We start from the raw sequence: 27321 nt of genomic DNA, 5'->3' as shown, positions 1-27321 counted from the left end.
TTCCAAACAACTAGTAAAGAACCACCCAAAACATTTTAATAGCATTTTATCATTTGTTTAATGTTGCTTTATTTTTCTCTAATAAAACATTGTGCTTTACCATCACAAATATTGCCCTGAAAATTTGTTTTCATGAATAAAACTATGAATAGTCTTGTTATAATGGAAATGATGAGAAACAATTTATTTTTTAAAAAGCCAGTGGGCCAAACATGTTGGTGTGCATCTGCGGTCCTACCTACTTGGGAAGCTGAGGTGGGAGCACTGTTTGAGCGCAGGAGTTCTAGGTTGTAGTGCACTATGCTGGTTGGGTGTCCACACTAAGTTTGGTAGCAATATGGTGCCCTCCTAGGAATGAGAGCCCATCAGGTTGCCTAAGAAGGGGTGAAACAGCCTAGTTCGGAATGGAGCAGGCTCAAAACTTCATGTTGATCAATAGTGGGATCATATCTGTATACAGCCACTGCACTCCAGCCTGGGCAACATACTGAGACCCCGTCTCTTAAAAAATAAATAAAAATAAATGTAAAAATAAAATAAAAAGCAGACAATAAAAGAACTAGTATTATCATAATGAAAACAAATCCATTTTCCCATACTGGATCAAGTATTACTCTGGGATTGAGTTTTAGACTGCTTAACTCTACAAGAGAAAACATATGTCACTTAGAAACTATTAAAGTTTCAGATACAGTAATTGGATTAACTCATTTTTTATTGAACTTTCTCCAGATTGGATGAAATAATACAATAAGGAAATGTCTGGGTTCTTATGATCCTAAAGTGCCTCCCCAATCTCTTATGTGTCACAAGAGAAAAGACAGCCAAAAGTACAAAAAGGATAGAATACTTTTCACTGTTCCCTAAGCATCTCCTATAGGGAATAACCAAAAAGAAATACTGTGCCCCATTCCAAACTCAAAACATTGGCAAAACTGTGGCAAGAACAGGGAAAGATGGGGGAAATTAAATTGACAGTTTGACTGGTATGTCTCCAAAAACAACAAATGTGTCCTGGTCTAGTGGCTGGTGACCAATTTCACCTTAATCAATGCAATGTACTCTGGGTACAAATTAGCTTGCTTCTCCTACTCTATTGCTTATGATTATTATATAAATAGATATAAGTATCCATTTAATCTTTCATGTTTTCCAGCTGAATCTTTCTATATTTTCCAACTGATATCATGTTTGTCAAAAAAACTATAAAAGTATCTATTTACATTTATTTGTTTCTTTTTAAAATCAATACATAAATACTCATATATTTGTATTTTACTTCTTTTTTTTAAGACACGGTCTCACTCTGTCCCCCAGGCTGGAGTGCAGTGGTATGACTGCAGATCACTGCAACCTCTGCCTCCTGGGCTCAAGCAATCCTCCTGAGGCCTCAGACCCCCAAGTAGCTGGGACCAGAGGCATGAGCCACCACAATCAGCTAATTTTTTAATTTTTTGTCGAGATGGGGTTTTGCTACGTTGCCCAGGCTGGTCTTGAACTCCTGAGTTCAAGTGATCCACCTGCCCTGGCCTCCCTAAGTGCCAGGATTACAGGCATGAGCCTCCGTGCCCAGCCTATATTTTACTTTAAAATAAGCAGTTGAGAGCTCCCAAGTGAGTATCAAGAGAACATGCTTGATGAAGGATCCAGAAAAATATGTTCATGATTTTGTCTTTTCAACAAATGTTGGAACCACTAAATATCCATTTGCCAAAAAAAAATTCTTTTGACAAATACCTTGCAATAAATATTAAATTTAATTCAAATTGGATCCCAGTTATAAATGTAAAATCTAAAACTATTAAAACCTCTAGGAGAAAGTCTTTGCAACCTTGGGTTAGGCAAAGATTTCTTACATCAAAAGCACAACCCAGAAAAGAACAAACTGAAAAATTAGACTTCATCAAAATTTAAAACTTCTCTAAAAACACTGTTAGAGGGGATGGGAAAAAACAAAAACACTGTTAGAGAAAAGACCAGCCACAGACTGGGAAAAAAATATTTTCAAATCACATACCTGATAAGGAACTTGTATCAAGAATATATATACACACATGGCTGGGCGCGGTGGCTCACGCCTGTAATCCCAGCACTTTGAGAGGCCGAGGCGGGTGGATCACGAGGTCAGGAGATCGAGACCACGGTGAAACCCCGTCTCTACTAAAAATACAAAAAATTAGCTGGGCGCAGTGGCGGGCGCCTGTAGTCCCAGCTACTCGGGAGGCTGAGGCAGGAGAATGGCATGAACCCGGGAGGTGGAGCTTGCAGTGAGCCGAGAATGTGCCACTGCACTCCAGCCTGGGCGACAGCGAGACTCTGTCTCAAAAAAAAAAAAAAAAAGAATATATATACACACACATATGTATACACATGTACATATATATACACACACATATACACATATACATATATATATACATACACATACACACATATAGAACTCTTAAAACAACTTTAAGAAAACAACCCAATTAAAAACATGTAAATGATTTGGATATTAACCAGAGAAGATATATAAATAGCAAATAAGAACATTAAAAAATGCTTGGAGACTGGGCATGGTGGCTCACACCTGTAATCCCAGCACTCTGGGAGGCTGAGGTGGGTGTATCACTTGAGGTCAGGAGTTCAAGATCAGCCTGACCAGCATGGTGAAACCCTCTCTACAAAAACAAATATAAAAATCAGCTGGGTGTGGCAGTGCTCACCTGTAATCCCAGCTACTCGGGAGGCTAAGGCAGGAGAATTGCTTGAACCTGGGAGATGGAGGTTGCAGTGAGCTGGGATAGTGCCACTGCACTCCAGCCTGGGTGATAGAGTGAGACCTGGTCTCAAAAAGAAAAAAAGAAAACTGCTCAATATAGCTGGTCATTAGAAAAATGCAAATTAAAACAACAAGGGAATACTACCACACACCTATTAGAATGCTTAAAACTGACCATACCAAGTGTTGATGAGAACATGGAAGAACTGGAACTTTCATACACCATTGGTTGAAATGTAAAACAAGGCCAGGTATGGAGACTCAAGTCTGTAATCCCAGCACTTTGGGAAGCTGAGGCAGGTGGATCACCTGAGGTCAGGAGTTCGAGACCAGCTTGACCAACATGGTGAAACCCCATCTCTACTAAAAATACAAAAATTAGCTGGGCATAATGGCGGGTGCCTGTAATTCCAACTACTCAGGAAGCTGAGGCAGGAGAATCACTTGAACCTGACAGGCAGAGGTTGCAGTGAGCCGAGATCATGCCACTGCACTCCGGCCTGGGCAACACGTGGTCTCAAAAAAAAAAAAGAAATGTAAAACAAAACAACCATGTTGGAAAGCAGTTTGACAATTTCTTAGAAGGTAAAACATTTAATTACCATATGATGCAGCCATTCTACTCCTAGATATTAACCCAAGAGAAATGAAAGCATAGGTCCATACAAAGATTTGCAGACAACTGTTCACAGCAGTTTTATTTTTATGAGCCAAAAACTAGTAACAACCCAAATGTCTATCAGCAGGCAAACAGCTAAACAAATTGTGGCATATCCATACAATGGAATACTACCCAGCAATAAAAAGGAATGAACACCATATAAAAGTGAAAAAAACGGGCAGGCACAGTGGCTCACACCTATAATCCCAGCACTTTGGGAGGCCAAGGCAGGTGGATCATGAAGTCAGGAGTTCGAGACCAGCCTGGCCAACAAGGTGAAACCTCGTCTCTACTAAAAATACAAAAATTAGTCAGGCATGGTGGTGCACGCCTATAATCCCAGCTACTCGGGAGGCTGAGGCAGGAGAATCACTTGAACCCGGGAGGCAGAGGTTGCAGTGAGCCGAGATCACACCATTGCACTCCAGCCTGAGCAACAGCGTGAGACTCTGTCTCAAAAAAAAAAAAAGAAAAAAAAGTGAAAAAAATGAACACCACAATCAAAAGGATCGACATAACATGAATGACTGTAAAAATAATTATTCTGAGTAAAAAAAGCCAGACAAAAAAAAAGAATGCATACTGTATGACTTCATCTATATAAAACTCTAGAAAATGCAAACTATTTTATAGTGACATAAAGTACATCAGTAGTTGCCTACAGTGGAGAAGAGGTGGTGGAAACAGGTCCATTCATTGATTTTGGTGACAGTTTCACAAATGTAGATATATCAAAATTTATCAAACTGCACACTTCAAATATGTGCAATTAACTGTGTGTCAATTATACATCAATAAAGCTACTATAATCTGTTAATAAAAAATAAGTTTTCTTTGTTTTGCTTTTTGAGACAGAGTTTCACTGTTGTCACCCAGGCTGGAGTGCAATGGCACGATCTTGGCTCACTCCAACCTCCACCTCCCAGGTTCGAACGATTCTCCTGCCTCAGCCGCCCAAATAGCTGGGATTACAGGCAACTGCCAGCACACCCAGCTAATTTTTGTGTTTTTAGTAGACAGGGTTTCACCATGTTGGCCAGGCTGGTCTCAAACTCCTGACCTCAAGTGATCCACCTGCCTTGGCATCCCAAAGTGGTGGGATTACAAGTGTGAGCCACCACGCCCAGCCCTCTTTGTTCTTTACAAGATTTCTTAAGAAAGGATAAAAGCCTGCTTAAAAAGGAAACTGAAAAATTAAAATTGGGTCCAATGGATTCTGATGGTATATCAATAGTTAGAATACATCATATATAAATATCTAAACACATATATCCATGATTTCATAATTCTTTAAAAAAATTGTTTAAGTATCTTTGAAGGATGCTAGGGAATCAACTCATTTTTGAACATTCATACATAAAAAGAAAGAATGAAGCATTTATCCTGCCTTTCCAATGACAACTCCATCCCTGGGTAACAAAACAGTAGATATGCAAGTTTATCTCTACAGACTTTACAGATAATAAATAAAATGACAAAATTAGAACACTATCATTTTGAACCCCTACTGAATTAATAAATTACAAACAAATGGCTGCTAAGTTTCACACAAAAACATATCCATATATGTACTTCCTGGTGGAAAAAAACACCACCACCTATAAGAATCCTGCCAAAACTTAAAAAACTAAAATCTGATTAAACCGCTAAGCCCAAGTAGTTTCTTGGAAATGGAGAAGAGAGAATACATTATCTTTGTATAAAAGACACTTGTGAGATCAACCAATTGCCATGTAAGGACCTTACATGGATGTTGATTACAAGTATTTAAAAACTTATATAAACATAAAACTTTTCAGACCACTGACAATTTGAACACTGATTACAGATATTCAATTTGGTACTAAAAAATCATTTTGGGGCTGGGTGTGATAACTCAGGCCTGTAATCCTAGCACTTTGGGAGGTTGAGGCAGGTGGACTGCTTGAGCCCAGGAGTTCGAGACCAGCCTGGGCAGCATGGCAAAACCCCATCTCTACAAAAAAAAAAAAAAAAAAAAACACAAATTAGCCAGGTGTGGTGATGTGCACTTGTGATCCTAGCTCCTCAGGAGGCTGAGGTGGGAGGATCACTTGAGCCCTGGAGCTTGAGGCTGCAGTGAGCTGAAATCTTGCTACTGCACTCTGGCCTGGGCCACAGAGTGAGACTGGTCTCAAAAAAAAAAAAAAAATTATTTTTAGTCCCGGCACAGTGGCTCATGCCTATAATCCCAGCACTTCTGGAAGGCCAAGGCAAGAGGATCACCTGAGGCCAGGAATTTGAGACCAGCCTGGGCAACATGGCAAGACCCTATCTCTACAAAACATAAATCAGCCAAAGTGGTGGTGCATACCTGCAGTCCTAGCTACTTAGGAAGCTAAGGCAGGAGGATTGCTTGAGCCCAGGAGTTTGAAGCTATAGTGAGCTATAATCTGGACATTGCACTCCAGCCTGGAAAACAGAGTAAGACCCTGTCTCTAAAACAAACAAACAAAAAATTATCTTTAGATGTAGTAACAGTATTACAGTTTTTTTAACTGTCTTTTAAAGACATACATTAAAATATTTACAGATTACATGTTGTAATTGTAGAATCTGCTCTCAAATAATATGAAAAGGGAGAAGTAAATGGGCATCTAAATAAAATAACATTGTCCATGAGGTGGTCATTTCTGAAGCTGGAGGATGAGTAGAGTGGGGATCAATATTCCACTTAAATCTGGTTTTCTACATGCCTGAATTTTCTAGTAATAAAATTTTTTTAAATAACTTCAATTTATTTTGTAACTAAGGTACTAGATAAAAATTACAAATAAATAAAATTGACAAAGGCCAATATCCTCTCTCATATTGTCTTTGGCCATTATTGGTATGAAGGTTATACTGGCTTCAAAATTTATTAAACTGAATAACTTTGCCTCTTTCTGTATTCTCTGAAAATTATATAAAATATGAACAATTTGTTTCTTAAAGGTATAGTAGAACTTTGTAAACCCATCTGATGGCTGCATGAGGAAGGAAGAGGTATATTTTTAATTACTGATTTTAATTTTATTGATATTACATCTATCCAGGATTTCAATCTACTCTTGAAAGTAAATTATTTCAGTTTTGTTTGATATATTCTTCTAGAAAATAGCCAATTTTGTCTGTTCCTATGTCATTTCAAATGTACTGGCATAAACTTTATAAATTTTATTTGAAACTCTATTAAACTTGTAGTTATTGTTCTTCACATTTTTAATAATATTATTTGTGCTTTCTTTTTCCTTGATTCATCGTTTTTCATTCTTGTTTTTTTTCTATTGCCCAGGCTGGAGTACAGTGGCGTGATGTCGGCTCACTGCAACCTCTGCCTCCCTGGCTCAAGCGATTCTCCCCCCTCAGTCTCTCGAGTGCTGGGACAACAGGCGTGCACCACCACACCTAGCTAATTTTTTGTATTTTTAGTAGAGACAAGGTTTCACCATATTAGCCAGGCTGGTCTCGAACTCCTGGGCCGGGCGCGGTGGCTCAAGCCTGTAATCCCAGCACTTTGGGAGGCCGAGGCGGGCGGATCACGAGGTCAGGAGATCGAGACCATCCTGGCTAACACGGTGAAACCCTGTCTCTACTAAAAATACAAAAAATTAGCCGGGCGTGTTGGCGGGCGCCTGTAGTCCCAGCTCCTCGGGAGGCTGAGGCAGGAGAATGGCCTGAACCCGGGAGGCGGAGCTTGCAGTGAGCCGAGATCGCGCCACTGCACTCCAGCCTGGGTGACACAGCAAGACTCCGTCTCAAAAAAAAAAAAAAGAACTCCTGGTGATCTACCTCCCTCGGCCTCCCAAAGTGATGGGATTACAGGCATTACAGGCATGAGCCACCACACCCAGCCCTTGATTCATCTTTTTAGAGGCTCATCTTTTCATCAGTCTTTTCAAAGAACCAGATTTTGGTTTCATTGAGCCTCTCTATTGTTTGTTTTCCATTATTAATTTCTACTTTTAGCATCATCATTTTCTTCTTTCTTTGGAATGCTTATGTTAAATACTTAGATCATTCAATTCAACCTGACTTTTTTTTGTTTCTGTTTTTGAGACAGAGTCTTGCTCTGTTGCCCAGGCTGGAGGGCAGTGTTACAATCTCCACTCACTGAACCTCTTAGAAATACTTAAGTCTTCCTAGTAAATTATCTCATTCCTTATGAATGAATCTCTTTATCCTTGATAATACTTCTGCCTAATCTAATTTTTCTTACAATTCATATACTTATACAAGCTTTCTTTTGGTTCCTTGTGTTAGAATGTTTCAGATTCACGGCCGGGCATGGTGGCTCACGCCTGTAATCCCAGCACTTTGGGAGGCCGAGGCAGGTGGATCACAAGGTCAGGAGATCAAGACCATCCTGGCTAACAACGTGAAACCCTGTCTCTACTAAAAATACAAAAATTAACCGGGTGTGGTGGCGGGCACCTGTAGTCCCAGGTACTCTGGAGGCTGATGCAGGAGAATGGCGTGACCCCCCAGGAGGCAGAGCTTACAGTGAGCCGAGATTGTGCCACTGCACTCTAGCCTGGGCAACAGAGCGATACTCTGTCTCAAAAAAAAAAAAAAAAAAAAAAAAGAATGTTTCAGATTCATTACTCATAAACAGCAATATAATTATTTTGTTTGCTGCCTTTAAATAAAAATATCTCATTCTGGAATCTGTTTTCTCTGGTAAGTTTAATCTGTTTACATTTATATAAACACTTATATAAACTGATTTATATAACTGATATAGTTTAAATTATTTCCAATGCCTTATTTTGTTTTGACTACACTATGTTTTTTCTTTGCTTTCCTCCTTTTTTAAATTTATTTTATTTTATTTTATTTTTTGAAGATGGAGTCTCACTCTGTCGCCCAGGCTAAAGTGCCGTGGTGGGGTCTCGGCTCACTGCAACCTCCACCTCCCAGGTTCAAGCGGTTCTCCTGCCTCAGACTTCCAAGTAGCTGGGATTATGGGCTCCTGCCACCACATCCAGTTAATTTTTGTATTTTTAGTGGAGACAGGGTTTTACCATGTTGGCCAGGCTGGTCTTGAACTTCTGACCTTAAAGTTATCCACCTACCTTGGCCTCCCAAAGTGTTGGGATTACAGGCATGAGCCACTGCACCAGACTTTCTTTTCTTTTTCCTCTTTTCCTACATTCTAGTGGACTGTTTTCTCTTCTACCTTTCCTCCACTTACTCTAATGATATGGAAGGTGCACTTTTTTTTTTTTTTTTTTTTTAATGGAGACAGTCTTGCTATGTTGCCCAAGCTGGTCTTGGACTCCTAGGCTCAAGTAATCCTCTCACCTTGATCTCCTGAGTAGCTGGGGCTATTGGCACGTGCCACCACACCCAGCTTACTTTTACTTACATTTTTAATAGGATTACTTCTAAGCAGAATCATTATTATTACTCTCCTTTTTAAGAACCAAACCTCAAAAAACAGTAACTCAGGTTACCACCCCTATCTTATATGTTTTTTTCTGGAACAGTAATAATTCTTGTGTGTTTGTTATGCTGTTTTATACAATCAAGTTGTCCAGATTTGTCTATAGGTTTACCAATTTCTGTGCTAACTTTGTGTCTTCCATCCTTTTCTATGCTCTGGGTTCAATTTCCTCTTATAAAGTACAACTACCTCTGGTAAGTAGTTCTTTTGCTAATGATCTGAGTGGTAAACTCTTCATCTCCATCTGAAAATATATTTCTTCACTTTAGAATGACAGTTTTGAAAGTTGGCCGGGCGCGGTGGCTCACGCTTGTAATCCCAGCACTTTGGGAGGCCGAGGCGGGCGGATCACGAGGTCAGGAGATCGAGACCACAGTGAAACCCTGTCTCTACTAAAAATACAAAAAATTAGCCGGGCGTGGTGGCGGGCGCCTGTAGTCCCAGCTACTCGGAGAGGCTGAGGCAGGAGAATGGCGTGAACCTGGGAGGTGGAGCTTGCAGTGAGCCGAGACTGCGCCACTGCACTCCAGCCTGGGCGACAGAGCTAGACTCCGTCTCAAAAAAAAAAAAAAAAAAAAAAAGAAAGTTATTTTATTTTTCCGGCCAGGCATGGTGGCTCATGCCTGTAATCCCAGCACTTTGGGAGGCTGAGGTCAGGAGTTCGAGACCAGCCTGACCAACATGGTGAAACCCCGTCTCTACTAAAAATACAAAAATTAGCTGGGCGTGGTGGTGTGCACCTGTAATCTCAGCTACTTGGGAGGCTGAGGCGGGAGCACTGCTTGAACCCAGGAGGCGGAGGTTGTGGTGAGCTGAGATCATGCTATTGCACTCCAGCCTGGGAAATAAGAGTGAAACTCCGTCTCAAAAAAAAAAAAAAAAGAAGGTTATTTTATTTTTCCTTGGCACTTTAATGATATTATTCTATTTGGTTTTGGCTTCTATTAATGCTCTTGATAAGTCTGCTAAACTAACTGCTGTTCAGCTATAAATGACTTTCTCTCGCTGCTTTATTACTTTATATTTAATGTTCAATAATTTTACTAGAATGTACTGAATTATCTATTTATATTTTTCTAATTACAGATACACTGTCTACTTCTAGGCACAACCAAAGTGAAGAATAAAAAATGATTTAAAAGTGACTACCATCTTAATTTTCCCAAAGATCGTTCAAATACTATGCCATATGTATAAAGGGTATGTGTACCATGAATGCCCTAGGGCAGAAGTTCTCAAACTTTAGCTTGCAACACAAACATTTGGGAACTTATTACAGTACAGACTTCTAGATTCCACACCCAATTTCTGAGTCACCAGGTCTGCAGTCTTGCCAGGAATTGGCATTTCTAATAGATTCCCAGGTGATGTTGAAACTGCAGATCAGGAAGGAGCTCATGCTTTAAGAACCATAGCCTTAGGGATTTATGATAATTATCTCATGAAACCCTCACTGAGAAGGACTATAGGGACTTAATCTGCTCCTTAAACCTAGAGATTAGTATTTATCATCAATTCTAAACAATTTTTAGCTTTAAATATTGCTCTCTCCCATTTCTTTCTTTTTTTTTTTCTTTTTCTTTTGAGATGGAGTCTCACTCTGTCGCCCAAGCTGGAATGTAGTAGCATGATCTTGGCTCACTGCAACTGCAATCTCCACCTCCTGGGTTCAAGCGATTCTCATGCCTCAGTCTCCCGAGTAGCTGGGACTACAGGCACATGCCACCATGCCTGGCTAATTTTTTGTATTTTACTACACAGGGGGTTCCACCATGTTGCTTAGGCTGGTCTCAAACTCTTGAGCTCAGGCAATCCACCTCCTCGGCCTCCCAAAATGCTAGGATTACAGGCATGAGCCACCACACCCAGCCTCCCATTTCTCCTTGTAGAATACCAACTATATAAAACATTAACAGCTACCTCCTCTGTGAGGAGGTAGAACTGTCCCAGTTCATTCTTCACGGAGGCCTCAGAGCAAAATAAAATCTGTTATCATTCCTTTACCCAAAATTGTTCACTGGCTTCTCGACACCTACAAGAGCAGTTGTTTTTGGGGAGAGATACATGAATGGGCTTCAGAGTAGACGCAAATATTTGAGTATTTACATTATGGTACACATACTTTCTAGAATACTATGGAATAGGTCTGTGACCTAAGCATGTTAAAAACTGCTGATCTATTACATTCCCAATGAGTCAGTGTGCTACATAAAACTTCATAATCCATGCCTATCTTTCTCGCATATACCCTGATGTCACTCTGAGTACATCATGCTTTCGAACTTTCACCTTATGCCCCATTACCTCCACCTGGAAAAGAATGCCCAATAGATCTCTCACAGGCCTGACAAAGTCCTACTTGTCTGCTGAAGAGCTCCAACATCAGCTCCTCCAGGAAAGCTTCCCCAACCCACTTAAGAGTTAATTGCTACGTTTTCTATTCTCCCTGCGTACTTTGTACAAACATCCACTATTACTTTTCACCATTCCAATTACTGGTCTACAGAAATATCTTCCTCTATGAGTTATCTCAGGCAAGAACTTAATCGTTACCTTTATATCCCCATAACAGACACACAAATGTTTGGTAAATATACAAACATGTTACCTACATGGTACCTAAATATAATTTTTCCTTGGACTCCATAAACAGTTTCTAGGAGAATATATATTTTTATTTTAAGAATTTTCACGCCTGTAATCCCAGCACTTTGGGAGGCCGAGGTGGGTGGATCACCTAAGGTCAGGAGTTCAAGACCAGCCTGGCCGACACTGTGAAACCCCATCTCTACTAAAAATACAAAAAATTAGCAAGGTGTGGTGGCGGGCGCCTATAATCCCAAGTACTCAGCAGCCTGAGGCAGGACAATCACTTGAACCTGGGAGGCAGAGACTGCAGTGAGCAAAGATTGTGCCATTGCACTCAGCCTGGGCAACTAGAGCAAAACTCCATCTCAAACATAAATAAAATAATTAAAAATTTTTAAAAAGGAAATTTCAGGTCTGTCTTCATCTAAATTTTCAAGGGAACCAGAGTTTCAATAGATATAAACGGCACCTAATCTAGTTTCATTCTCACATTTCTTCACAAAATGCCACAAAGAATTACGGCTCTGCAAATGCCACAAAGATACTCCCTGAGAAGAGCAACTCCAAGACACATAATTGTTAGATTCACCAAAGTTGAAGGAAAAAATGTTAAGGGCAGCCAGAGAGAAAGGTCGGGTTATCCACAAAAGGAAGCCCATCTCACTAACAGCAGACCGCTCGACAGAAACTCTACAAGCCAGAAGAGAGTGGGGGCCAATATTCAACATTCTTAAAGAAAAGAATTTTCAACCCAGACTTTCATATCCAGCCAAACTAAGCTTCATAAGTGAAGGAGAAATAAAATCCTTTACAGACAAACAAATGCTGAGAGATTTTGTCACCACCAGGCCTCCCTTACAAGAGCTCCTGAAGGAAGCACTAAATATGAAAAGGAACAACTGGTACCAGCCATTGCAAAACCATGGAAATTGTAAAGACCATTAATGCTAGGAAGCAACTGCATCAACTAATGAGCAAAATAACCAGCTAACATCATAATCACAGGACCAAATTCACACATAACAATATTAACCTTAAATACAAATGAGCTAAATGCTCCAATTAAAAGACACAGACTGGCAAATTGGATAAAGAGTCAAGACCCATCAGTGTGCTGTATTCAGGAGACCCATCTCACGTGCAGAGACACACATAGGCTCAAAATAAAGAGATGGAGGAAGATCTATCAAGCAAATGGAAAAGAAAAAAAGGCAGGGGTTGTAATCCTAGTCTCTGATAAAACAGACTTTAAACCAACAAAGATCAAAAGAGACAAGGCCATTACATAATGATAAAGGGATCAATTCAACAAGAAGAGCTAACTATCCTAAATACATATGCACCCAATACAGGAGCACCCAGATTTATAAAGCAAGTCCTTAGAGACTTACAAAAAGACTTAGACTCCCACACAATAATAATGGGAGACTTTAACAACCCATAGTCAACATTTGACAGATCAACCAGACAGAAAGTTAAAAACGATATCCAGGAATTGAACTCAGCTCTGCACCAAGCAGACCTAATAGACATCTACAGAACTCTCCACCCCAAATCAACAGAATATACATTCTTCTCAGCACCACATCGCACTTATTCCAACATTGACCACATAGTTGGAAGTAAAGCACTCCTCAGCAAATGTAAAAGAACAGAAATTATAACAAACTGTCTCTCAGACCACAGTGCAATCAAACTAGAACTCAGGATTCAGAAACTCACTCAAAACCGCTCAACTACATGGAAACTGAACAACCTGCTCCTGAATGACTACTGGGTACATAACGAAATGAAGGCAGAAATAAAGATGTTTTTTGAAATCAATGAGAACAAAGACACAACATACCAGAATCTCTGGGACACATTCAAAGCAGTGTGTAGAGGGAAATTTATAGCACTAAATGACCACAAAAGAAAGTAGGAAAGATCTAAAATTGACACCCTAACATCACAATTAAAAGAACTAGAGAAGCAAGAGCAAACACATTCAAAAGCTAGCAGAAGGCAAGAAATAAACAAGATCAGAGCAGAAGTGAAGGAGATAGAGACACAAAAAAACCCTTCAAAAAATCAATGAATCCAGGAGCTGGGTTTTGGAAAGATCAACAAAATTGATAGACTGCTAGCAAGACTAATAAAGAAGAAAAGAGAGAAGAATCAAATAGATGCAATAAAAAATGATAAAGGGGATATCACCACCGATCCCACAGAAATACAAACTACCATCAAAGAATACTATAAACACCTCTATGCAAATAAACTAGAAAATCTAGAAGAAATGGATAAATTCCTTGACACATACACCCTCCCAAGACTAAACCAGGAAGAAGTTGAATCCCTGAATAGACCAATAACAGGCTCTGAAATTGAGGCAATAATTAATAGCCTACCAAGCAAAAAAAGCCCAGGACCAGAAGGATTCATAGCCGAATTCTACCAGAGGTACAAAGAATAGCTGGTACCATTCCATCTGAAACTATCCCAATTAATAGCAAAAGAGGGAATCCTCCCTAATTCATTTCATGAGGGCAACATCATCCTGATACCAAAGCCTAGCAGAGAAAACAAAAAAAGAGAATTTTAGACCAGTATCCCTGAGGAACATCAATGCAAAAATCCTCAATAAAATACTGGCAAACCGAATCCAGCAGCACATCAAAAAGCTTATCCACCACGATCAAGTTGGCTTCATCCCTGGGATGCAAGGCTGGTTCAACATACGCAAATCAATAAATGTAATCCATCATATAAAAAGAATCAAAGACAAAAACCACATGATTATCTCAACAGATGCAGAAAAGGCCTTTGACAAAATTCAACAGCCCTTCATGCTAAAAACTCCCAATAAACTTGGTATTGATGGCACGTATCTCAAAATAACAAAAGCTATTTATGACAAACCCACACCCAATATCATACTGAATGGGCAAAAACAGGAAGCATTCTCTTTGAAAACTGGCACAAGACAGGGATGCCCTGTCTCACCCCTCCTATTCAACATAGTGTTGTAAGTTCTGGCCAGGGCAATCAGGCAAGAGAAAGAAATAAAAGGTATTCAATTAGTAAAAGAGGAAGTCAAATTGTCCCTGTTTGCAGATGACATTGTATATTTAGAAGACCCCATTGTCGGCCGGGCGCGGTGGCTCACGCTTGTAATCCCAGCACTTTGGGAGGCCGAGGCGGGCGGATCATGAGGTCAGGAGATCGAGACCACGGTGAAACCCCGTCTCTACTAAAAATACAAAAAAAAAAAAATTAGCCGGGCGTGGTGGCGGGCGCCTGTAGTCCCAGCTACTCGGAGAGGCTGAGGCAGGAGAATGGCGTGAACCCGGGAGGCGGAGCTTGCAGTGAGCCGAGATTGCGCCACTGCACTCCAGCCTGGGCGACAGAGCAAGACTCCTGTCTCAAAAAAAAAAAAAAAAAAAAAAAAAAAACAGAAGACCCCATTGTCTAAGCCCAAAATCTCCTTAAGCTCATAAGCAACTTCAGCAAAGTCTCAGGATACAAAATCAATGTGCAAAAACCACAAGCATTCCTATACACCAATAACAGGCAAACAGAGAGCCAAATCCTAAGTGAACTCCCATTCACAATTGCTTCAAAGAGAATAAAATACCTAGGAATCCAACTTACAAGGGATGTGAAGGACCTCTTCAAGGAGAACTGCAAACCACGGCTCAACAAAATAAAAGAGGATACAAACAAATGGAAGAACATTCCATGCTCATGGACAGGAAGAATCAATATTGTGAAAATGGCCATACTGCCCAAGGTAATTTATAGATTCAATGCCATCCCCATCAAGCTACCAATGACTTTCTTCACAGAATTGGAAAAAACTACTTTAAAGTTCATATGGAACCAAAAAAGAGCCCGCATTGCCAAGACAATCCTAAGCCAAAAGAACAAGGTTGGAGACATCACGCTACCTGACTTCAAACTATACTACAAGGCTACAGTAACCAAAACAGCATGGGAACCAAAATAAGAGATATAGACCAATGGAACAGAATAGAGCCCTCGGAAATAATACCACACATCTAAAACCATCTAATCTTTGACAAACCTGACAAAAACAAGCAATGGGGAAAGGATTCCCTATTTAATAAATGTTGCTGGGAAAACTGGCTAGCCACATGTAGAAAGCTGAAACTGGATCCCTTCCTTACACCTTATACAAAAATTAATTCAAGATGGATTAAAGACTTAAATGTTAGACCTAAAACCATAAAAACGCTAGAAGAAAACCTAGGCAATACCATTCAGGACATAGGCATGGGAAAGGAATTCATGTCTAAAACACCAAAAGCAATGGCAACAAAAGCCAAAATTGACAAATCAGATCTAATTAAACTAAAGAGCTTCTGCACAGCAAAAGAAACTACCATCAGAGTGAACACGCAACCCACAGAATGGGAGAAAATTTCTGCAATCTACTCATCTGACAAAGGGCTAATATCCAGAATCTACAAAGAACTTAAACAAATTTACAAGAAAAAATCAAACAGCCCCATCAAACAGTGGGCAAAGGATATGAACAGACACTTCTCCAAAGAAGATATGTACATAGCCAACAGACACATGAAAAAATGCTCATCATCACTGGCCATCAGAGAAATGCAAATCAAAACCACAATGAGATACCATCTCACACCAGTTAGAATGGCGATCATTAAAAAGTCAGGAAACAACAGGTGCTGGAGATCATGTGGAGAAATAGGAACACTTTTACACTGTTGGTGGGACTGTAAACTAGTTCAACCATTGTGGAAGACAGTGTGGCAATTCCTCAAGGATCTTGAACTAGAAATACCATTTGACCCAGCCATCCCTTTACTGGGCATATACCCAAAGGATTATAAATCATGCTGCTATAAAGACACATGCACACCTATGTTTACTGTGGCACTATTCACAATAGCAAAGACTTGGAACTAACCCAAATGTCCATCAATGATAGACTGGATTAAGAAAATATGGCACATATACACCATGGAATACTATGCAGCCATAAAAAATGATGAGTTCATGTCCTTTGTAGGGACATGGATGAAGCTGGAAACCATCATTCTGAGCAAACTATTGCAAGGACAGAAAACCAAACACTGCATGTTCTCAATCATAGACGGGAACTGAACAATGAGAACACTTGGACACAGGAAGCGGAACATCAGACACCGGGGCCTGTTGTGGGGTGTAGGGAGTGGGGAGGGATAGCATTAGGAGATATACCTAACGTAAATGACGAGTTAACGGGTGCAGCACACCAAAATGGCACATGTATACATATGTAATGAACCTGCACGTTGTACACATGTACCCTAGAAGTTAAAGTATAATAAATAAATAAATAAATAAAAAGAATTATGGCTCTGCAATGTCAACAGAACCAAAAGAACATTGGTGGGGTGATCAAATCTCATTCAATGATCTTAACAGAAGAAAATAAGTACTTCTATTCTATTTGCTGTATACAAGTCTATCTGGTTTATCTTTTCACTTAGCACATGCATGTGTGTATATGTATATTTTATATATTATATATATTTTATATATAATATATATTTTATATATAACATATAATATATATAAAATATATTATATAGTTATAATATATTATAAATTATACATAAAATATATTATATATTATATATTAATTATATATAAAATATATTAGTTATAACATATATTATATATAAAATATATATAATATATATTTGTATATTGTATACATTATATATAGATATATAATACATATTTTATACATTATATATATTTGATATGTAATATATATTTTATACATTGTACATATTTTATACATATTTTATATATAATATATATTTTATACATTGTATATATTTTATATATATTTATATATTATATATTTTATACATTATATATATTTTATATATTATATATTTTATGCATTATATAATATATATTTTATACATTATAAATTTTATAAATATACATATTTTATATTATATATATTTTATATATTAATTTTATATATTATATATATTTTATATATTCTATATATTTTATATATTATATATTTTATATATAATATATATTTATATAGAATATATATTTTATAAATAATGTATATTTTATATATTCTATATTTTATATAGAATATATATTTTATATAGAATATATATTCTATATAGAATATATATTTTATATAGAATATATATTTTATATATACTTTTTTTTTTTTTTTTGAGACAGAGTCTTGCTCTGTCACCCAGGCTGCAGTGCAGTGGCACAATCTGGGCTCACTGCAAGCTCTGCCTCGCAGGTTCACACCATTCTCCTGCCTCAGCCTCCCGAGTAGTTGGGACTACAGGCGCCCACCACCACGCCCAGGTAATTTTTTTGTATTTTTTTAGTAGAGACAGGGTTTCACTGTGTTATCCAGGATGGTCTCGATCTCCTGACCTCATGATCCGCCCGCCTGGGCCTCCCAAAGTGCTAGGATTACAGGCATGAGCCACTGCGCCCGGCCAAAAAAAATATTTTTATGAAGGTTATACTACACAAAATGAACAACAAGAGGAGCCAAGGAAGTCTTTCACTATTTTTCAAATGTTTCTGTATTGTCTTTTTTTAAAAAAAAAATAATGTTTTGTATTACTTTAACAACCAGAAAAACACAATCGAAAGGGGAAAAAGCCATATTCCATGTTATGCTATTTAAGAAAAAAGTTTGATTAATTATAAAACTACTTTAATATATTATTCTTACCAGATTTAAGACCTGAAATTTTGAAGATGGCACTTGGCTTCCCATTCGTGACAAATCCTAGGAGTTGCCATACTGGCATTCCATTTGAATCAGGATAAGAAAAGTAGACAGATCCTCCCATTCCCTCAGGAAATGGGATTGTTCCCAGCATAAAAACCACAACATGGTTGATACTTTCATAATCAGGTAAGTCAAAAACAAATTTATCCTCTGCCACTTGCTGCGCAGCTGTTTGCACCTAGAAAATAAGAAACTTGTCTCAGTTCGATAGTTCTATGAGTTTCTGTAACTCTTAACAGTATCATTTGTAAGTTATATTACCAGCATAATCCATTAGTCTTTTTACCAAATAGAATGTTAAACCTGATAGTCTTAAATACATACTTAGTTTTACAATCATAATCTACTAAATGCAATCTTTTAAAAATATAACTCGGGTGGAGCACAGTGGCTCACACCTGTAATCCCAGCACTTTGTGGGAGGCCAAGGCGGGCAGATCACCTGAGATCAGGAGTTCAAGACCAGCTTGGCCAACATGGCAAAACCCCATCTCTCCTAAAAATACAAAAATTAGCCAGGTATGGTGGCTCATGCATAAGTATTCCCAGCTACTCGGGAGGCTGAGGCAGGAGAATCACTTGAACCTGGGAGGTAGATGTTGCAGTGAGCTGAGACCATACCATTGCACTCCAGCCTGGGCAACAAGAGCAAAACTCTGTCTCAAAAACTAAAAATAAAATAAAAATAAAAATAAAAATAAGTTATTTCAGAGGTGCCCTGAAAGGATTTTACTTACATAAAAAATAACTAGGCCAGGCACGGTGGCTCTTGGCTGTAATCCTGGCACTTGGGGAGGCCAGGATCACCTGAGGTCAGGAGTTCGAGACCAGCCTGGCCAACATGGAGAAACCCCATTTCTACTAAAAATACAAAATTAGCCAGGCGTGGTGGCACATGCCTGTAATCCCACGTACTCGGGAGGCTAAGGCAGGGGAATCACTTGAACCCAGGAGGTAGAGGTTGCAGTGAGCTGAGATCGCGCCATTGCACCAGCCTGGGTGACAAGAGCTAAACTCCGTCTCAAAAAAATAAATAAAAATATCTATAGCTTCAGAATGTTGTAAAAATGAAAGGTTATTCAAAACACATCACCTAAGCTCTCACTCTCCAGCTTAAAGATAAAGGGGCCAGGCACAGTGGCTCATGCCTGTAATCCCAGCACTTTGGGAGGTCGAAGCAGGCAGCTGGCTTGAGCTCAGGAGTTCAAGACCAGCCAGGGCAACATGGCAAAATCCCATCTCTACAAAAAATACAAAAATTACCCAGGGGTGGTGGCATGTGCCTTGGGTCCCAGCTACTCGGGAGGCTAAGACCAGATAATCACTTGAACCCGGGATGTCAAGGCTGCAGCGAGCCGAGGTCCCACCACTGCACTACAGCCTGGATGACAGAGCGTGACCGTCTCAAAAATAAACAAAAGAAAGAATCTCAGGTAATTAAAATAGGTAAGCAATCCAGAAGTAATTAGGCAATCCTCCTTATTCACAAATCCTGTATCTGAATTCATCTACTCACTAAAACTAACTTGTAATCCCAAATCAATGCTTGCTGCATTTCTGCAGTCATTCATGGACATACTCATAAGAACAGTAGCAAAAAATGTGAGTTGTAGGCCTGGCGCAGTGGCTCACGCCTGTAATCCCAGCACTTTGGGAGGCCAAGGCGGGTGGATCACCTGAGGTCAGGAGTTCCAGATCAGCCTGGCCAACATGGCGAAACTTAGTCTCTACTAAAAAATATAAAAATTAGCTGGGCATGGAGGCACCCGCCTGTAGTCTCAGCTACTCAGGAGGCTGAGGCATGAGAATCGCTTGAACCTGGAGGCGGAGGTTGCCATGAGCGGAGATCACACCATTGCACTCCAGCCTGGCTGACAGGGTAAGACTCCGTCTCAAAAAAAAAAAAAAAAAAAAAACAGTGAGTTGTGCAACTCACACACTGGCGGCTGAGGTGGAACATGCCATCTTGTTTCAGTCCTAATAATATGAAAAAGTGTCCTTTTCACAGTCTCATCTATTTAAAGCATTTTTGTGATTTTTGTTGGTGATCGTGCTGTTTAAAATGACCAAGTCCAAGTGCTGGCTAGTCTTCCTAAGTGCAAGAAGGCTATGACATGCCTTACAGAGAAAATATGTGTGTTAGGTAAGTTTTCCCTCTATAATATCCTATCTACTGATACAAAGAAACTTAAGAAAAATATACTGCTATGTAATTTCAACTATCTATTAGTTATAAAGTAGTATCAACTGCCTGCCCTAAATTAAGTCCCAAGATAGAAAGGCTGAGTGTTCCTAAAGTCAAATTCTGATTCCGTCTTCAGAAGTATTCTGACCCACTTTAAAATCCTCCAGCTTTAGTATAAAGAATAACACAAAGGAAGAACATAAACCAAATGGCCTGTATTAGTATTAAATTCAATTTCACCAGTCTTTGGCATGCATATAACCTAAAAAGCATGGGAAACTATTACTTATGAGTCTTGAAATAACCACCTGGCAAAATAAATATTTCTTAAGTGTCAACTTTGTATAGGTACTGAACAGTCTGCAAATCTGTATCATCACACTCTAATTTTTGACATTAAGAAAAGGTGTATCTCTTTAAGAAAAAAATCTTAAGAAATAAAAACTGGGTTCATAAGTTTAGATAAGTGGATTTTTCTTATAACAGAGTCATGTAGTTAAGTTTTGAGATGCCACTAGGTCTATTTGTCCTTCACTTTGATGTGTCCTAATACTCCATAATTAAAGGACCAAGTATCCCCAATATATAGAGGCAGGTATCACCATAACTAAATTTCCTTCCAAATTAGTTGACAACGTGAGAGATACATGGATTCCAAATAGGCTTTTTATTCTTTAAGAAACACAATTTTAATGTCATTCATCAATAACACTCACTCGTCTGAGTCACACAATCATTCCAGATTTGTCCTTTCTTTTTCCCTATTAAGAGCAGGGCAAAATTATCTCACCAGGATTATGAATTACCACCATCACCACAGCGGTCTCCCAGTCATTCAAGAGCAAACTTTATGAGGCTAGTCAACTCCAATTTATCTTTCTGGCTTCTTAGAACTGTATATGTACAGAATACAATACATTATCAAAACTTGATGGGAAAAAAAGACAATTCAGCAAAGGGACTGCAACATTTTAAAAAGCCAGGAGAAAAAAGAAGGAAAAATACTACTAGGGGAAAGGAATCGGGCCTGAAAATTGATGTCTGTGTGGTTTCTAAGGAAACAAACAAGATTCACCTTCCAGATTATTCCTAAAGAATTCCAGGTGTTGTTCTCATTTACTCTAACAATTTGGCAAGGTAAGTTATCTATTTTGACCAATAAGGAAACACACTACTCGCATCCTTCTCTGGTTATCTCAGATACGGCTCACTCATTAAGTTTCAGCCAACTTCCAATTAAATTAAGCATATTTTTGCTCGGATTCTTCCAAAGGGACCCAAAAGATATACATTCCCTGAGCACCTTAATCTTTGAAAAACGGTTTGCTATAGACCAGATTCAATCCCAAATTCACCTCTACCTCAAGTTAATAAAGGAGGTATTTATACTGGCGATTGAACTTAGTTCCGTAACTGCAAAATGTCAAAGATAAAGACCATCTCACGAGTTATAAGGATTAAGTTCAAAGTGCCAAATAAGCGCCACACATAAGGCAGAGTGACCAAAGGCGTGCATAGCACTTAGCCCAGTACTTGGTACAAATGCACACTTAATAAATGCCAACTTATACTGTGACTACTATTCGAAAGAATCTGAATAGAGCTGAGCAAAGGAGAGCACCCAGCTTCCCACGCTCCAGCCTCACATACGCACCCAAAATACAGTTAAGTGGGCTTCCCCGCATCCCTAGCGCCTGCGCACCCTCCCTGCCGCACGGCTTCGCCCTCGGTATCCTGACCCCTTCCTGATACCACCCGGTCCCATCCTCACCAGCCTCCCCGCCACCAAGCAGCCAAACATGGCGACGGCAGCTCCGTTCAGCCGGCAGTGACCTGAAGCCGGCGACTAGGAGTCCCGGGGCTACTGCCCTAGTCGAGACTAAGAACCTTCCAGAATTTGCGGGAGGGTGTCTGCCCCTCCACTACATAGTGACTGGGCCAGCGGCAAGAACGCCTCTGCCCCCGCGACCTCTGACCCTCTCTTCCTAAGCAGCACGCTGCTCAGGCAACAAGTACTTCCGGGGCTTACTCCCGGTTTCCCCACTAAGGAAGAAAGGCGGGCCAGCGCCAGTACAAGACTACAAGTCCCAGAACGAGTCCCAGAGGGCACTGCGCCGGTTTCCGGGAAGGTAAACCCGGAGGCTTTGCACACTGGGATCGGTAGTCCGGGTGTTTTATAGCCACACAATCTGTGGATCCCTCATTTCCATGTACAATCCTGGGAGGAGATGCTTCTAACGTTTCTGTGACATCTGAGAGAGATTAACGGTGCACTTTTACAATAATCACGTCACTAGATCTTTACAAAAACCCTATGAGGTAAGTATTATAATCCAAATTTTATAGGAGTGATCAGCCTCAAATCTTTACACAGCAGTAAATGTTGGAGGCTGAAATCAAGTCCTAATCCAAATCCGGGTTTCTTTCTGCTGCACAGTATCTCAGAAGTATTAATCTTTAACCAATTGTTTTGTACTTGTCTACAATTTATAGTAGTTCTTTCCAGCTTCACTTAGTTCTCCCACTCATTTGCTGTACAATTGTGGACAAGTTGTAGATGTCTTTGTGCTTCAGTGTGCCTCCTTTGCAAAAGACAAATAATGTGTCTATCACCTAGGGTTGCTGTGAGGATTAAATGAGCTAATATGTATAAAACACTTAGAATACTGCTTGGCTGTGCTTAATTAGTGGGAGTTTTATTGTAAAAATGTCTATTTTTTTTTTCTATATGGATTTGCAGAAAAGGTTCATAGGAAATACAAAACAATAGCCAAAAAAAAAAAAAAAACTGGCATTAAGTACTGATTGCCACCAATACTTACTCTCCCTTTCACAGCTCCAATTCCTTTTCTTCTTGAATAGGATAGTAAAGGGTCTCTGTCCAATTTGAAATATCTGAGCTCGGCCACCAGCTGTAAAGCAGGTCTGTCTTCCCACTTCTCAGTTTATATATGGGGGATCAGTGTTTGGAACAGTCCTCTGGCCTCCACTGTGGATCCCTAAACTGATCACCTATCTTATCACCGATACTCCTTTGAGATAGCTGTGCCAAAGGTGAAGAGGTAGGAAAGGATCTACCAATGTTTCCAACTTGCCACCTAAAAAGTCCTAGAACCTTCAGAATAAAAAGGCCATTCATATGAAGACCACTTCATAAATTAAGGCACCCACACTACCTGGGTTCCGAGCCCATCTCTGCCATTTATTAGTTACATAATCTCAGGCAAGTTAATCTAACACTCTCATACCTCCTTTTCCCCATCTTTAAAATGAAGTAATAGTAGTATCTATCTCATAAAGTTGTTTTGAGGGTTCTTACATGTAAAGTACTCAATAGTGGCCAGAATGTAGCTTACTCAATAAATGTTAATATTTAGCATTATTGCCTTTCCTAACTAATTTTCCATGTCTTCTTCATACCCACCTTGTGCACTAGCCATACTTTTGAATTCTCTGAGCAACTCCTACTTTTAAATTTGTGTGTGCTTATACAACTTGTTTTATCTCCCTGTAATATTCACTTGGTTATTTCTTACACATCCTCTCAGTTTTCTTCACTAATCTTTCTATGACCCACCTGATAGTCATTTCTTCTCCTACCAAGCAATCTTATTTAATGGATTGAGAACTAGCTAGCTTAGAATTTTTTTATAAATTACAGATGCTGTTTATTAATTGTCTCAATCTCTGTTATGTGAAATTTGAGCTTTTTCTCCATTTTGCTGGTGAACTGTCTTAGTTATAGATTGTACAAAGAGTTAGAGGCAGTGAGTATAGTATCACATCTCTAGAGTAGCCAGTATTCCAGCTACCAAACTATATTATTTGTACATACAGTAGTTCTTTGTAACTTCTGTGGGCAGAACTAGATACAGTGTGAGGAAGTGAAGAAAAAATGTTTCAGGGAAAAAAATCTTTCCAATAATCAGAGCTCTCTGAAATAAGGATAGCCAAGGAATAGAGTGAATGCTCCTATTCACATTGATATTTTAACCAATGCTGAAATCCACTTACATTGTTGAGGAGACTTATGGAAAATTGGGGAAATTGGCTGAAAACCTCAGAGGTACTTCCCCCCGTCTCAAACTATATGATTCTATGGAGTAAGAACCAAGTATAGTTTAATTGTGGCCAGGGTATCAAGGATTCTGAATCTTGATTTTAGCTCTTCATTAATTAACCTAATGATGAGATAATTTATCATTTTGGCCATTACATTTCTTCCAATTCTAGGTTGAATTCTGACTTGAAGAGAGCAAAAAAATATTTTTTCTCTTCTCTGAAAAATTTTTCTTTACAAAACAAGAACAACAAATAGACACACAAACTCTGTCTTCCCTGAACTGGGAGATATCTGTAACCCCAAGTCACAATAGATATCAATGGAAAGTAGATAAAAGAAAGGCAAATGACTTAGCAGAGGAGTGGAGGATCAAACTCAGGTACCTACAGAGAAAGATAAATATCAGGGAAGCTCAGGAACTGGAGATACCAGGGGCCACAGAATGCAAGGGTAAGACAGGTAGATTGCTTAAAATCAATGTTAAGATGTTTATATCTGTTCCTCATCCACACCTTGCAAAAGGCCACTGGTATGAAATCTCTGTGGAAAAAAATTAAATCAGAGGCACCCTGGGTCCTAGGAAACCATATACTGAAAAAAAGTGGTTGTAGATTAAGGCCACCACGTACAGATTCGGTCCTAAATTAAGGGCACCCAAATGAGAGAGGAGTCCTTGGCTCACCAAGTCAAACATATCCCAGACTATGTCCACCCAAAGAGGGGTGGCTTTTTCTAAAGCATCCATGTGAGAGTGCTTTGTACTATATCATCCATGCAGAGATAGCTCTTTTTTACATCCCTCATCCATAGGGGAAAAGGGTCACTTTTTAAGAACTGATGGAAAAATCCAACACTCTTTTCATGATAAAAACAGTCAACAAACTAGGAATAGAAGAGAACTTCCTCAACGTGATGAAGAACATCTACAAAAACTCCGCAGCTAACCTCATACTTAATGGTGAAAGATCAGGAACAAGACAAAGGTGTCTTTTATAGCTGCTTTTACTCAACATTGCACTGGAAGTTCCAGCCAAGGCAATTAGGCAAGATAAATAAAACTGGAAATGAAAAAGTAAAGCAATCTCTAGTCACAGATGACATGATCTTTTTTTTTTTTTTTGAGACATAGTCTCACTGTGTTGCCCAATCTGGAGTGCAATGGCAATCTCAGCTCACTGCAATCTCCACCTCCCAGGGTCAAGTGATTCTCCTGCCTCAGCCTCCCAAGTAGCTGGAACTACAGGCATGCACCACCATGCCTATAGTTAAAATAAAAATTAAAAAATTACAAATAATTTTTGTATTTTTTGGTAGAGATGGGGTTTCACCATGTTGGCAAGGCTGGTCTCGAACTCCTGACCTCAGGTGATCCACCCAATTCATCCTCCCAAAGTGCTAGGATTACAGGTGTGAGCCACCACGCCTGGCCAACATGAGCTTGTATATAGAAAATCCTAAGGGATCCACTAAAAACCTATTAGAACTAATAAACAATTTCAGCAAGATTGAAGGATACAAGGTCAATATACAAAAATAAATTGTGTTGCTACACACTTGCAGTGAACAATCCAAAAATGAAATTAAGAAGATAATTTCATTTAAAATTCTCCTTTAACAAAAGAAGTATAAAGTATATACTCTGAAAACTACAAAAAATTGTTGTAAGAAATTGATCTGGCTTGGACATTTGTCTCCTCCAAATCTCATGCTGAAATGTGAACTTCATTGTTGGAGGTTGGCTTAGTGAGAGGTGTTTGGAGCATGGGGGCAGATCCTTCATGAATGGCTTGGTGCTATCCTTGCAGTAATGAGTTCTCACTGTATTATTTCATTTGAGAGCTGATTATTTAAAAAAATAAAAAATAAAGAGCCTGGCATCTCCTTGCTCCCTCTCGCCATGTGATATGCCTGCTCCCCCATCCACTTCCATCATGATTGTAAGCTTCCTGAGGCCCTTACCAGAAGCTGGACATATAATGCTGCCATGCTGGTACAGCCTGCAGAACTGAGTCAAAATAAACCTCTTTTCTTTATAAATTACCCAGCCTCAGGTACTTCTTTATAGCAATGCAAATGGAGTAACACAGAAATTAAAAGACATCTAAATAAATGGGAAAACGTCCCATATTCATGGGTCAGAAGACTTAATATTGTTTAGAAGGCTGTACTCCCCAAATTTATCTACAGAGTCAATGCAATTACCATCAGAATCCTAGCTGACTTCTTTGTAGTAATTGACAACCTGATTCTAAAACTCTTAAGCAAAGGATCCAGAATAGCCAAAACAATCTTGAAAAGAACAAAGAATATCCATACTTCCTGATTTCAAAACTTGCTACAAAGAAACAGTCATCAAGACAGTATAGTATTTAAAAGGCTGGGCAGGGTGGCTCATGCCTGTAATCCTAGCGCTTTGGGAGGCCGAGGCTGGCAGATCACTTGAGGCCAGGAGTTCAAGATAACACAGTATGGTATTGGCACAGGGGTAGACATATAGATGATTAGATTCGAGAGTCCAGAAATAAAACCATATGTCTATGGTCAACTGATTTTCAACAAGAACACCAATACCATTCAGTGGGGGAAAAGAATAGTCTTTTCAATAAATGATGCTAGGACAACTAGATGGCCACATGCAAAAAAATAACTTGGATCCTTACCTCATAATATATATAAAAACCCAAAATGAATCAACGATCTAGATATACAAGTCAAAACTATAAAATTCTTTGAAGAAAACAGGGTTAAATCTTCATGACCTTGGATTTAGAAAAGGATTCTTAAATATGACACCAAAACCATGAGCAA

At 39.2% G+C, this 27321-nt stretch overlaps 1 protein-coding gene across 3 annotated transcripts in view; it reads right to left on the bottom strand.

Annotated features, from left to right (window-relative positions):
• The window catches only part of HIKESHI (heat shock protein nuclear import factor hikeshi), a 49891-nt gene extending 27396 nt beyond the window's left edge, over positions 1-22495 (bottom strand). Inside the window, exons 1-2 of one of the 3 annotated variants that reach the window (XM_055283162.2) lie at positions 22222-22495; positions 18206-18443 (exon numbers count right to left, since the gene is read on the bottom strand). In XM_055283162.2, the coding sequence (XP_055139137.1) occupies positions 18206-18443; positions 22222-22251 (268 nt within the window). In that variant the 5' untranslated portion in view covers positions 22252-22495. Of the gene's footprint in view, positions 1-18205; positions 18444-21240; positions 21321-22221 lie in introns of those variants that run through there. The other 2 variants (XM_055283163.2, XM_063641526.1) reach the window with 2 other exon arrangements.
• Between the last annotated feature and the right edge of the window lie 4826 nt (positions 22496-27321).

This window comes from Symphalangus syndactylus, chromosome 6, assembly GCF_028878055.3.
Source record: "Symphalangus syndactylus isolate Jambi chromosome 6, NHGRI_mSymSyn1-v2.1_pri, whole genome shotgun sequence".
NCBI lineage: Eukaryota > Metazoa > Chordata > Mammalia > Primates > Hylobatidae > Symphalangus > Symphalangus syndactylus.
The sequence above is the reverse complement of the archived record's forward strand: the minus strand, read 5'-3'. Positions and strand labels throughout refer to the sequence as shown.